Source organism: Stigmatopora argus, chromosome 5, assembly GCF_051989625.1.
Source record: "Stigmatopora argus isolate UIUO_Sarg chromosome 5, RoL_Sarg_1.0, whole genome shotgun sequence".
In the NCBI taxonomy this organism is placed as follows: Eukaryota; Metazoa; Chordata; class Actinopteri; order Syngnathiformes; family Syngnathidae; genus Stigmatopora; species Stigmatopora argus.
Genome location: NC_135391.1, coordinates 13,306,827 through 13,320,751, shown reverse-complemented (window position 1 = coordinate 13,320,751; position 13,925 = coordinate 13,306,827). Strand labels below are relative to the sequence as shown.

The following is a 13,925-nucleotide window of genomic DNA, read 5'->3' as shown; positions in this document are numbered from 1 at the left end:
CACAAAACCCCATAATATACAATTACACCCATATACATATTAGCAACACATTAGAACCCAAACTATAATGTACAATTACACCCGTTCAACATACGGTCATAACTTGTTTTATCTTTTCTTTTTACAACTACGAGAAGTCCTTTTCAACTATTCAACAGGGTAAACAATGAAATATCAATAACATAAATTCCTTGCCATGACCGTCATAGACACTCTACTAATAATGGTAACGGTAATGGCGGCCAAAGGTAGCGTACTAAATGTTACATACATGTGCTTGACCCGGGACTCGCACATTCACGCTCGCAATTCAAAAGTAAATAAACATTACTAAACATTATCTTCTTTCTCACATGCTAAACAGTGTATCGTGCAAACCACAAACTCAACCGGCCTCTACAACAATCAGCATACCTTGAAACACAGGGAGAAATAATCACAATCAGTGATTCGTTGTTGCTTCTTCAATCCAACTTTACTGGTATGAAGGAAATCTTCCGTGTTGGCCAAGCTACTTGCATAAGGCATCAACAATCGAACACTGACATACACTTTTTTAACCCGTCACACTTGCCATGTGGATCAAGGCATCAATAATCTAACACCGATAAACACTCAATCCAAACTAGTTGTACATCCCCAACATGCAATCATTAATACTGTCTAACTTATAACTATGCCTTTTCTTGCTACTGTCACAATGAAATTTCCCGAATACGGGATGAATAAAGTTATCCAATCCAATCCAATAACTTAAACACTTTAGCATGTCACACGTATAGTCAGGCTTAACAATTGGTGCAATATCAATTGCTGAATCGCCCTTTCGAAATCGATTTCAAAACTCAAAAGTCACGCTTGACGTTGTGATGGATCACAATGTCTTCATGAGCTGCTAGCATTTTTTTTCTTTCAAAATTTCCATGCTATAATGATTTAGATATCATTAAAAGGCCCAGAATAATTAGCTCAGGGTTGCTCATAATATTAATAAAATAATTCTTAGATGAATGAATACTTTTCATAATTTCACAATACAAAAAAGACAAAAGTGAATTGGCTAATGACTTGAAAATCTTATTGAAAGGTGACATTTGCTACGAGGATAAAACTAATCGTAGTCTCTTCACCAGCTGTAAAAACTTCAGTTTTATGTTTTCACAAACGTTTTGTTTACACGTGCTCAGTCGATCTGTTAAAAAAACATTGACAAATTAACTTCATTGGTAGGGCTTTGTTTTTGTTTTGGGGGTGCAAATACTTCTTTTATTTTGCTGTCAAAAATGAGACAGTTCAATTGAGACTTGTCTCAATCGTATATATCATAAGAAGGGACATCTTCCTGTTAGTCAGGGATTTAGATCATTTTCATATTTGTATGAAACTAGTCTTTGGTGTTTTTGTGTGGAATAGGCCAAAGTTTTGCAGGGTATAAGCACTTTTTCTTCATTTCAGACCAAATTTGGCCGTGCTTTTTCATTTCTCACTTTGTTCGATTTGTAAATGTATAATATTGTTTTCATTCCAATTTTGTTTGTGACAAATTTTATTTTAATTTTTGGGCACCATAATTAAAATGTGATGATCATTGTCTTAAAGATGGTGTTAGCGTTTCACAAAAATTTGTCATATTTACAATTTTAAATGCCACTGTATAGAGATCTATATATATACATATACATATACATATATATGTATATATATGAATATATGTATTTATATGTATATATATCACATATGTGTATGTATATATATATATATATATATATATATATATATATATATATATATATATATATATATATATATAAATTCCACTTTAGTAGGATAGTGGTATACTGTATAATTGACTGTGCTTAATATTGGACATTTAGGAATTTGACTTGAATTTTGCCTGATTTTTCATCACTTTGTATATTTTAATAAGGCGACGTGTTCCTCTGATATTGTCAGCTGGTTACAAAAAACGTTAACTAATTGCCTGCTATTATTAATGATCGCTGTCCAATTCATTTTAACTGGGAGGTCTGTGTGAATGCTCTTGTTTCATTGAGCTGGATGATTGATCAGTGCCAACTCTCCCAGTCAAAAGAGATTGGATGTGTAGCGCATCCGGTGAATGAATATTTTTGGTTTTCTCAGAAAAATTTGGGTTGTTGACAATCTAACATTTTTATGGGTTATTATTGTCAGGCACATTTTTTTTGCCTTCATTTGTAAAGACCATGTAGCAGCTACTTAATGCTGATACACGCTTGTGATTGTATTATGTTGTGATGTCATTTGCTAACCCAAAAAATGTTCCTACATGAGCTTTGTGTTTTCGTTTTTCATTGATAACCTAGACATTTTCTGCAAATCCATGTGCATATCAACATGCTGTTGAACCGGAGGTTTACACATTTTATTTTTTATTTTGTCATCGTCTGACGTTAAATCATAAAAAGCCACTCGGTTTCAGTCAGTCAGTAATACTGAAATTATTTCATTTTTTTAGTCTCAAACAATTGTGAGAGAGAATTTCTTAGATCTGCCTACAGATATTCAGATCATACTTTTATTTTTTGGCGTATTTACTTCTGTCTATATTTAAAAAAAATCCTGTTTCCACTACAAAAAAAAATAATTGCTAAAAGTTTAAAAAACACAAACATAAAAACTTGTTGTAATTAGTGCAGTATGTATGTGATTTATATCATTATTATTTACGAATTAATTTCCGTGTTTTGTAGGCGTGGCATCGCCTGCTTGACACTCACACTGACGACTTCTCTGATTGGTTGCGTGTGACGTAACCTTTTGGCGCCACATTTCCAGTTTTGACGCAGCTGTCGGTACTTCGTGTCTTGACACAGAACCCAGAAAAAAAACACTTTTAATGCCGTTTTTGTCACCTACGCTCCGCTTTGGCCCGCAATTTTAATTTCGAGGACTCAACGATAGCGTTACTTCCTGCTCTTCAAGATGTTTGTTACGGATATTCGGAAAGAATTTTACGAAGTTGTTGTTAACCAGGTAGGTTCCTGAACTAGAAGTTCGAAATTAGCTGCGAAAGCTAAAGAGTGAAACGCTTCACTTCACTTTTCAGCTCTCCAATGCGTTCTTCTAACATTTTAAACTTTTTTTCTAGAGAGTTGCGCTCCTGGTGGCGTCAGATATCGATGCTCTTTGTGCCTGTAAGATCCTTCAGGTAAGTTAGCATTTAGCAATCGAGCTGCAGGACTTTGTTGTTGTGACGTAAAATTGGGACCGAAGAAGAACAACAATCAATGCGACTAGATGATATCCAAATACACTTTACCAGCAGAGTCATAACTTGATGAAATGTTTTTTGGAAGTGCTTATCACACGTTTTTCATAAAGTACTGCAAGTAAACTACCACAAAAAAATGTCTCCAAGTACTGCATCACACTATTATGGCCATCATCTAATTATCGTGGCATCAAAAGACTAGATTCAGTGGCGGTGTCAAAAAAGAGGTTAAACTTAATATTAAGTATATCCTCGGGCTTTTCTTCCTCAGGCTTTGTTCCATTGCGACCAGGTTCAATATACCCTGGTACCAGTGACGGGATGGCAGGACCTCGAAACTGCCTACCTTGAACACAAAAATCAAGTATGAAACTCATTAATAATGTGAGATCTTCCTGTATTGAGTGCAAAACATGTTTTATTGTTGTTGCAGTTTCAATACTTTGTCCTCATCAACTGCGGTGCCAACGTTGACCTCCTTCAAATGCTGCAACCAGACGATGACTCCATCATATTTATTTGCGACACACACCGCCCAGTCGATGTGGTTAATGTCTACAATGATACTCAGGTGATGGACAATAATTCTCATTTCTCACCTTTTTTCTTGAAATTAAACAAAGCTGTGTAAGCAGTGGATGAACACCCATCTCACATCAAAGGGAGAAAAATAGTTTATTTATTTATTTAATGAGGGACAGCACATATTCATGAACATATTCATGTTAATAAACATGTATATGTAAATATGTAAGATTATAGCCGAGTGCTAATTTCCATCTTTAGTCCCTTGTGTAGGCTGAGGATAAACGATGGGTTGAATCGAATCATACTTATTTGTGAGATCACAGTGCGTCAGGCTACAAAATACAAAACCTACTTTGCGGAATAACAGTCTTGGGGTACCGCAGGTTTCAGTGCTAGGTCCACTGGTCTTTAGTCTTTTCATAAATGATCGTGCTAGGCTGTTGTCCTTCAATTGTCACCTGCCTGTAATAGTTTGTATTTTGAGTTTTCAAAGAGTGTTATGTAGGATTTGCACTTGTTCATTATATGTTTGGATTATATCAATAGCCATTAAAGAAACCTGCCCAGTGGAAATCCTTCTAAGACCTTCCTCAATGGTTCAGATGAGATTTTCCCATTTATAAAGACTGTTTGCGATGGTAGAGTTGTTATTGTTTTGATTCTGTGTTCACGTCCCTGTTTCCACAGCTTTAGGAATAGGAACAAATTATATGAATATTACAATATTATGAAGCATCTTGGGCAAAGATAGAGCTTTTCGCTACAATGGATGAATGAATAAAATTGTCTTTTTGGGTGCTATGAATGCATTAACAGAGGAGAATATTAAATGACAAAATATTATTTGTCAGTGTGCAATGTTATAGAAAAAAGTTTTCTTTATTTCTTTGAAGAAACAAGTTACGTGGGGCTGTTTGGTGATTGCTAATGTTAATGTGTAGATTGTGGGCTTCTGACTTTTCTGATTGAAAATCAAAAATTGGTATTTTAACACAGCCTGGTCTTATCTGGCAACCTAAAGCAGGAAGGATGCTCTGTGCTTCAATATTTAAAGTCTGATTGATTGCAGTACCATAACTGCAGTATATCTTTTATGATATATTCTTCATACTTCATACTTCAATATTTAAAGTCTGATTGATTGCAGTACCATAACTACAGTATATCTTTTATGATACAAACTATAGGCCTTTGAACAGTGTTCAATTTGTCAAAAAATAAATCATTGATGATCAATATTTTGCTGTTTGAAGATCAAACTGCTGATAAAGCAAGATGATGACTTAGCTGTGCCTCCTTATGAAGAAATATTTCGGGATGATGAGGAGGAGGAGGAAGAGGGAAACGACTCTGGAAATGAGAGTGAAAATGGCGCTGAGCCGTCTGGCAAACGGAGGAGATTTGACCCAGTAAGACATTCCTTAAAAAAAAACAAAAGTAACACTAATAGGAAAGTCAAACAAAACCTTTGTTTGTGCGATGTTGTTTTGCAGGCAGAAGTTGAGAGGAGAATCGAGAGGCAACGTGAGAAGAGGGAGTGGGAAGCACGGCGGTAAACTGCTATCAAGTCATATTTAAAGGTCTGCTGTATATTGAAGGGTGTTTACATTCAGCTTTTTGTTGAAACGACAGGAGAGAAATCTTATTCGACTACGAGCAGTATGAATACCATGGCACATCTGTGAGTAGACAATCTGGAGATCTTAAAGTATCTTAGAGAAGAGGCTGCCTTTTAATATGGTATTTTGAATGGTCTTTTCTAAATAAGGCAGCCATTATGTTCTTCGAACTTGCATGGGTGTTCACGAAAGACACTAAAGACATGCTTTGGTAAGTTCTCTATTTTTATCTTATCCTGTTTTAAAACGTAGCATGCAAACATTCGTTTCCCCCCCTTTTTGACAGGTGGGCTATCATCGGACTGACGGATCAGTGGGTTCATGATAAAGTCACAAAGTGAGAAAATATCCTCATTCTCATGCCGTATGTCCAATCTATTTTGACTGGGAGATGTTGGCATGGATTGATCGCAGTAAAAATGGATTGGAAAACTATCACCGTCATTGACGTCTAGTGAGTCGTGGTGGTAGTTGTATTAGTAGTCGTATTCGATTGTATACACACTAGATGGAGCTGTAGTAGTAGTGTTTATGAGTTTTTATACAGTCTTCCCTCGATTATTGCAACTTCACTTTTTGATTTGTTTCTGCTATTATTATTATTATTATTATTTTTTTAAGTTCATAAAAATGTGAAAATCCATGCTGAAACCAGTAAGTGAAAGCCACTCTTGCTACTGGGACTGAGCACTGAAGAAAAAAAAGGTAGTTTTAATAGGGGTGACCCTACTTTTCGATTTTTCGATTATCGCGGCCATGTCTGGTCTACTTTAACTGCGAAATTCGAGGGATTACTGTACATCAACTACATGGAGCTGCAGTAGTAGTGGTTAGGAGTTGTTATACATTAACTAGATGGAGCTGTGCTAAAGGGAATTTCATACAGTGATTAACCAATATTGATCCATATATAAAAGGCGCATCAAATTATAAGACAGACTGAGAAAATTGAAGTGTTTTAGTTGTGCCTTATAGTGCGGAAAATACGGTAATTAATTTGTTTGATCTCATATTTTCACATATTCTGTTCATTAGTATGAAATATGTATCCGACATTGGCACCATGCAGCGGCACGTGTCTCGACATAACCATCGGAACGAAGATGAAAACTCTCTTTCCATCGACTGCATGAGGATCTCCTTTGAGTACGAGTATCCTTCATTTATCTGGAGACAGATTTCACTCTGTCTAAACAATTATCTCTGTGGTACGCACATTGTTTTGTAGCAGCCATCGACTTAACCCTCTTCTTTAGCCTACGTCTGACGCTCTACCAGCACTGGTCTTTATATGAGAGCTTTAGTAATTCATGCTACACGTCCTGCCACTTCAAACTGTGGACGTTAAATGGACAGAAGAAGCTGCAGGAGTTCCTGGCCGATATGGGGTAAATTACACCATGAAATAGCGATTTGTGTGAAATGTATTGATGTGTTGGTGTTTTTTTTTTTTTGCTACCAGGCTGCCTCTGAAGCAAGTACGTCAAAAATTCACCTCCATGGACGTGTCCATCAAAGAGAACCTGCGAGAAGTTATCGAGGAGTCTTCTACTAAATTCGGGTGTGGATGTTGTGATGAAGTTTTTTTCCCTCCTGCAGGGGACAGATTTTCTTACATTTTTAATTCTTTGACAGATTGAAAGATATCCGTATACAGACATTCGGTGTCCACTTTGGCTTCAAGAATCGTTTCTTGGCCAGCGACATGGTGCATGCTTCCACAGCTCTGCTTGAGAGCACAGAGAAAGATGAGAGTGAGACGGACAACTTCATCAAAGCTCTGGACTCACTTTCAAGGTATTTTATAGTGATCGGCCCATGTGGGTTTTTCAGGACCGATACCGGTTATCAGGAGGCAGAGAAGGATATTTGGTGTTTTTACCCCCGTTACTGTTGTCGTATAAAAGGCCCCTAAGTATTGTCAAAATATGACTTTTCATAAGCTCTTACAGTAATACCTCGTTTAACGTTGTTAATAGGTTCCAAGACCTGCCTCAATATATAGGGACACTGTGTTGAAGTCGTCTCTTTAATATTATTGGGACTTTTAAAGCCTCTCTTACTGTTATTTAACTCCGAAAGGTAGACGATGTGTGAAATACTCTCATATTGTGACCCTCCCCATTTCATGTTTGTATTCTTCTTCCTACACGATGAACTTTTTATATACTATATTTGGCGCAAAGTGGTGAATCTGCGATAGTCGATTTGCGAAGTGGCCAGGTATTTCCGTATTTTATTGTATTTTTGCAATTTTTCCCCAATTGAGGTCAGGGGAAATTTGCACTTTGCATACTTAATTAAATACTCGGACTCTTTCTCACGAAGGTCATTTATACTCAATGTCTGTCTGTAATGCTTCATCCTGGTTGACCGACCTCTACCCGCTTTTCAAGGAGCAACCTGGGGCGTCTCCACTCGGGCATGGACCTGGCTAAGAAGAAACTGATGGCTATCCAACAAACTGTCGCCAGCTGCATCTGCACCAACCTTATCGTGTCGCAAGGACCCTTTCTCTACTGTTACCTCATGGAGGTATACAGAGCCCAACATCATGCTTTTGACTGAACATTGACAAATCTGGCGTCTCCCACAGGGCACCCCTGATGTCAAACTCTTTTCTAAACCCATGGCTTTGACACTGCTCTGCAAGTACCTCCTTAAAGCATTCATCCAATCAGTGAGTAGATCATTCTAAAAGGTTAGACTTGAACCCCGAAATGGAAATAGTTGCACTACAATTAATGTTTCTCAAAGGAAGTTGGATAAATCATTCCAGTTTTTAAGGCCTCTCAAGGCGGTGCCATATTATAAACATTTTTGAAATATTGCTGTAAGCAAGCTGCAGCGATATGATGACACCAGACTCTTCTTTCTCCGATTTTTACAGAAATGTCACTGGCTGCAGATTTTTGAAAATCTAAATGTTTCTTACTGTTAAATGCTAGAATGTGAAAACTAAGTTTGAGTTTTAAACCGTTAGTTTTAGTGATGTCCCAAATCCTATCACTTGATTAGAAATTTGCTCCGTTCGGGTCTGAAAGATCGTGTTTCTTTATTCATATATTTAAATGTTAACTCATTGGCTGCCATTGACGATAGACGTCCCATTCATTTAAAAAAAAAAAATAATTGCAGCCAATCTCACACTACTTGGGCAATTTTTGTTACTATTTTTAACTCGGTCAGTGATGCATTGCACCAGATTTGGGTTATTTACATTGCACTGTAATTATGTAAAACTGCTATTTTAAATATTGTCTATTATAAAATAGATGTCAATGCCCCATTTTACAGCATTTTTAAATCCATGTCAGATTTTCTTGAAATATGATGAGATGTATAATTTTAAGCCTCAATTGACTGTAAGAAATTTAGAAGTAACATTCCCTAGAAATTAGAAATTGATTCACTATAAATTAGTATCACGTGCAGCTGACTTTTGATAATCTCAGAGTTTAGTTTTAATTTTGAAGATATGTTTTCCCAAATGAATGAATGTTCCAAAAATTTCATATTATATTAATGGATATTTGTTGGACTTTACGGGTTCTATTGTAGAGTGTCGTGAAATGAGTTGTTGTTGGCGTTTATTTCCTCTGCCAGACGAGAAATAAGCGGTGCAGGCTGCTCCCTCTCGTCATGGCCGCTCCCAAAGATGTGGAAAAAGGGACCGTCCTCGTGGTGGGAATCCCACCTGATTTGGAAACATCTGACAAAAAGAAGTACGTTTGGGTTTTGTAGAATCAACCTATGTTTTTCCGGCCAACTTTGTATGACATCCATAGCTTTGCTCTTCGGTTTCATCGATCCAACATACTATATCTAACAATACTATATACTATTTGACTTGTGAACGCTTGTCTCTTTTTCTTCCTCTCAGTTTCTTTGGCAGAGCATTTGAGAAGGCTGCAGAAAGCACCAGCTCCAGAACGATGCATGACCACTTTGACACGTCCAGTAAGTCAAATTTCAATTCGGTATTAGCGAATGTGGAATTTACCACGGATTTCAACAATCTTAACAGTCCGGATTATATACCACGATTGAAAGCATTCATTCGTTCATTTCCCATACCACTTATCCTCGCAAGGATTGCTAGGGGGTGCTGGAGCCTATCCCAGCTGACTTCAAGCCAGGAGACGGACAATCATTCACCCTTACACTCATACCTAGGGGCAATTTAGAGTGTTCAACCAGGAAAACATGCATGTTTTTGGAATGTGGGGGGAAACCGGTGTACCCAGAGAAAACCCACGCAGGCCCAGGGAGAACATGCAAACTCCACACGGGAAGGTATGGACCTGGGATCAAAGCGTCGATCTCTCTTTCAATGCAACGGCCATATTACGCATATTATATTACATTTTCCCTGTAGTTTTCAACACGGCCGATTGATGTCGCTGTTAAATACCACCAACAGAAAAGTAGCTTCATTTAATTGCCTGTCTTAATTTTTATTTATCCACGGAATAAATGCTTTATCGCCCTAGATTATAAGAGTTTTAGAGGGCACTTTTTTTTGGAGAGAGAGACAGGTTATTTCCCACAGATTGCCAGATGAGAGCAGCATTGTCTTCGTTTCAAGTACAAAACCAAAACATTTGGTGGGAAAGTCTTGTTTTTGAGCCTTCAACCCTGAAAATGTCGCGTTTTAACAGACTTTTCTTCCTTTTTGTCAATCACTTGTTGTCAACCACCATATTAATTGATTGTCTGCCTTTTAAAAGCCAGAGATATCAAAGTCATTTTAACTGGGACGGCTGGCCGTGACTAATTATGTTCTATTTTCTTCCTTCGCAGTTATTGAACTGAAAACTGAAGACCGAAGCAAGTTCCTTGACGCACTCATAACTCTTCTGTCCTGAGACATCTCTACTCTAAATGAATGTAAGTGGGACTGAGATACAGTATTTGAGCAAAGCACACCTTAAGTGAGAGTCATTTTATCCGTGTTTTTATTTCATTTTATTCTAGTCCTCAAGATTTTAAATTCGTTTACTCCCCGTATTGTACAGAATGTTGTAAAGTCGTGACTGTTTTATTGTTAGTTGGTATATTCGTGTCTATTTGTGTCAGACGTTTATTTTAAGCCTGTTTAATAAACCATGAGTTTTCAGTGTAAAAAGTGAAGCTGAACTATTTAGACTGTTTTGGCTCTTTTAAGCACAAACTCGTGATCAACCGACTTGTGCGCCAATGTAAAATCATTAACAGTTTAATGCGTTTCATCCTCTACCCCGATGTCGAAGAAAGAGTTGGTGAAGTGGAATGTACTTCAGGCTCTGTTGAAGTTGCATGCGTATCCGCAGTGCACACTTGAGAGCGAATGCAGGTCAGGTGTCTCGTTGATGATTTGTTGTCGGGCCACGGCACTACTTGAAAGGGGTGTTGGTCAATGATCAGTTGAGCAACCGGTTATTACATAATCCTCACCCACATATGGTTGAGAGCCAAATTTTTGAAAATCCTTGAAAATTGTTTGTTTCAGTGGCGTTAAAACCGAAATGATGGTTCTCGGGCATTCCTGTCAAAAATGATTAGATGTGTAGTATTCTTGTCAATGGCAACAAACACATTGAGAGTCATTTAATCCACAATATTTCAATTGCTTTATTGCTGTGGGCTACATGACCCAAAATGTGAAGTCCAGGTATGTATATCTGCAAATTATATGTCCATCATAATTATATTTTGTTGTTTTTAATTATTGCATCATTTTTATTTTTTAAATTATTTGCTTAACAATTTAATTAGATTATAAATTTAAAAAACATTAAAATTAATCTACAGTAATCCCTTGCCACTTTGCGCCGCCAAACACAAACAAAAATTTATAATTTAGGAACAATACTACAGTAACCCCTCGATTATCGCGAATTCAGTACTCATTTTCGAAACCGCTTTTATCCTCATTAGGGTTGCGTGGGGTGTTGGAGCCTATCCCAGATTTTTTCCCCGCTATTAATGATTAAAAAACTTCATAAAAACGTGAAAATCCACGCTGAAACTTGTAAGCGGAAGCTGCTTTTGCTACTAGGACTCAGCACTGAAGAAAGAAAAAAAAGTTATATCTGTGACACTACTTTGCGATTTTTCAATTATCGCGGCCATGTTTGGTCTACATTAACTGCGATATTTGAGGGATTACTGTACAAAAATGAATTTGGGGGGATTCAAGTCACAACTGGAGGGTAGTATTTCTCTGGCCACTAGGGCCCAGTGTCTACCTTAGTAGTAGAGAGGGTTTTAAAAGTCCAAATAATACTAAAGCGACACCATAAAAACACTGTCCCTACTTTGCGCGTATCCGCCTATTGCGGCAGGTCTTGCCACCTATTAACCGCGATAAGCGAGGTATTACTGTAAACAGAAATACACTCCCAATTACAGTCTAAAGTTCATTCATTCATCTTCCCTGCCGCTTATCCACACAAGGGTCGCGGGGGTGCTGGAGCCTATCCCAGCCATTCATGGTAGCAGGTGGGTGATGAAACAAACAATGAAACACAACCATTCACGCTCACAATCACACTGCCACCGAGTGAGAATCGAACCCACTTTTTATAATTTTTAAATTAATGGTATTTAACTCAGTCCTTGCCATTGACAACAATACAAGTCCAATTCATTACATCTGGGAGGTCCGGGTGTGAATGCTCAACTTGAATTAAATGTGGTTGACATTTACCTTTTATCTGGTCAAAGACTGCTAAGATGTGTAATGATTCTGTTTAAACAAACTCATTGTGGCGATGTTATCCTGTCGAAGCTGTTTATCTCCAGCAAAACGTTTATGTAGAATTAAACATGAATGGATCATTAGCAGCCTCTCCTCCTTGTATCTATTTTCGTCCCTTCCCATTCAAGACAATTTTCGGGAATGGGGTTAGCCTTGAAGTGACTATTTTTAGCAACACCACTAAGAACCACACAAATTGAGTTTTTAGCACAAAATGCGTCTTTTTGTCTTTTAAAAACAAGAAGATATCTTTCCTATAATTCAATATCTTCATGTTTGTCCTCGTCACGCGGCCATCCGGCCTTAGTTATGATCAATCACACGGCCTCCACCCACTCCCCTTTTCCATACACCTCTGCCGATGAGGGGCCGCTGCCCTTTCCACCACTCTGCATGTGAGGAATGTGGCAAGCAGCACGCACTTGAGGGAAATAAACGCTCACAAGGCAGGATCCTGCAGCCGTGTAGTCCTGCGGGCAGACTGTCTTGTTTCTTTTCGGGGGAGGAGAGGTTGCTTACCGTCATGGTGGTTATGCCTCCCCTCCTCCACGTGGGGGATTTTAGTGGTAGTGTCATCACTGGTGGTATTGGTGGGTCGATATCACTGTAAGCTACTTTTTTGTCCCACTCATAATCACTCGGAAATTATACTAATGTCGCAGGTAGGGGTGTGTCATATTTGGCGATACGATTCGATCCCGATACATCACTTGAAGGCGATTATTGCGATTTTTGTTTCTCATTTTGGAAGAACCAAATCAAAATGGGCTTAAAAGTACATTTATTTCCATTTCATTTCTGAAAAAAATTTCTACGCTAAAGTAAACATGTTTTATCTTTGAACAACAGATGGCCTTCATTGTAAAATTTTCAGTTTTTAGTGCACACTTGCTTTAGTGAAACCAGATTTATAGTCCAAACCTGCTTGGATGCAGGATTCTAAATATGGGAAAAAAATATTAAAGCACTCAATATTGGATTTGATATGGGACTTGAGCTTGGAAACAGCGCCCGCGTGCGTCCAAGCACGGTTAGATCCCTAGATATTAGATCTCAGGGCATGGCAGCTGACTGCTGCCCACTAGTGGATATAGTGGAAGTGCATCCACCTATTGTTTATTTCCACCTAAAACAGGTGTATTGATTTATTTAGACAGATTTTGAATCGATTTAGAATGGTGTAATGTAACATTGTGATATATTGCCGAATTCATTTTTTAAAAACACCTTCAATTGCAGAATATTGAAACTAGTCTCGTAAGACGAGAAGTATATATATTTTTAAACTTTGGAATAAAATCCAAGTACTAGATCGCTTTTATTTTTGGACACAATTCCTAATGAATTGAACCAATTAGTACTTAAAGAAAAACAGAACTGAAACCGGTTCACTCCTAATCAGCGAGCTAGTAGCCTACTTAGACCACGCACGTGTTATAAAAATAGTTATTTCTTACTTGTTATTAATCTTGTTAATAATGATCAATTTTGGGTCCGCTATATATGTAGTATAGAAAATAGTATTGAGCATTATTATGAAGTTATGTATTGTGACATGACTAATTTGCACCAGGAGCTTGATTTGATCTACACTGGTGTAAAGGTTCATGTCAACCTGTCAGCCCCCCCCCCCCTTATGCCCTTTGTGACCTTTAACCTCTTGAGCCTGCTCACTGTTGGGGTGTCATTCCTTAAGACAGGCTATTGTCTGCGTTGAGTCACAAATCTTTGCTGGCTCTAAATCGAAAGTGAGGAATTTAACCACAGTTCTGTGAATCCTTGC

At 37.8% G+C, this 13,925-nt stretch overlaps 1 protein-coding gene across 2 annotated transcripts; it reads left to right on the top strand.

The window, feature by feature from the left end:
• Positions 1-2,804: 2,804 nt before the first annotated feature.
• cdc45 (CDC45 cell division cycle 45 homolog (S. cerevisiae)) lies at positions 2,805-10,539 on the top strand. 2 transcript variants are annotated; one of them, XM_077600800.1, is made up of 18 exons: positions 2,805-3,015; positions 3,131-3,190; positions 3,525-3,617; positions 3,687-3,824; positions 5,035-5,190; positions 5,275-5,333; positions 5,414-5,462; positions 5,550-5,611; positions 5,687-5,737; positions 6,436-6,552; positions 6,657-6,788; positions 6,863-6,961; positions 7,036-7,197; positions 7,797-7,935; positions 7,997-8,080; positions 9,007-9,125; positions 9,284-9,360; positions 10,204-10,539. In XM_077600800.1, exons 1-18 carry the CDS (start codon positions 2,965-2,967, stop codon positions 10,266-10,268), a joined length of 1,713 nt encoding a protein of 570 aa, XP_077456926.1. In that variant the 5' UTR covers positions 2,805-2,964; the 3' UTR covers positions 10,269-10,539. The 2 variants fall into 2 exon arrangements, with proteins under 2 accessions (XP_077456926.1, XP_077456927.1); XM_077600801.1 differs by lacking the exon at positions 5,687-5,737.
• Positions 10,540-13,925: the final 3,386 nt, after the last annotated feature.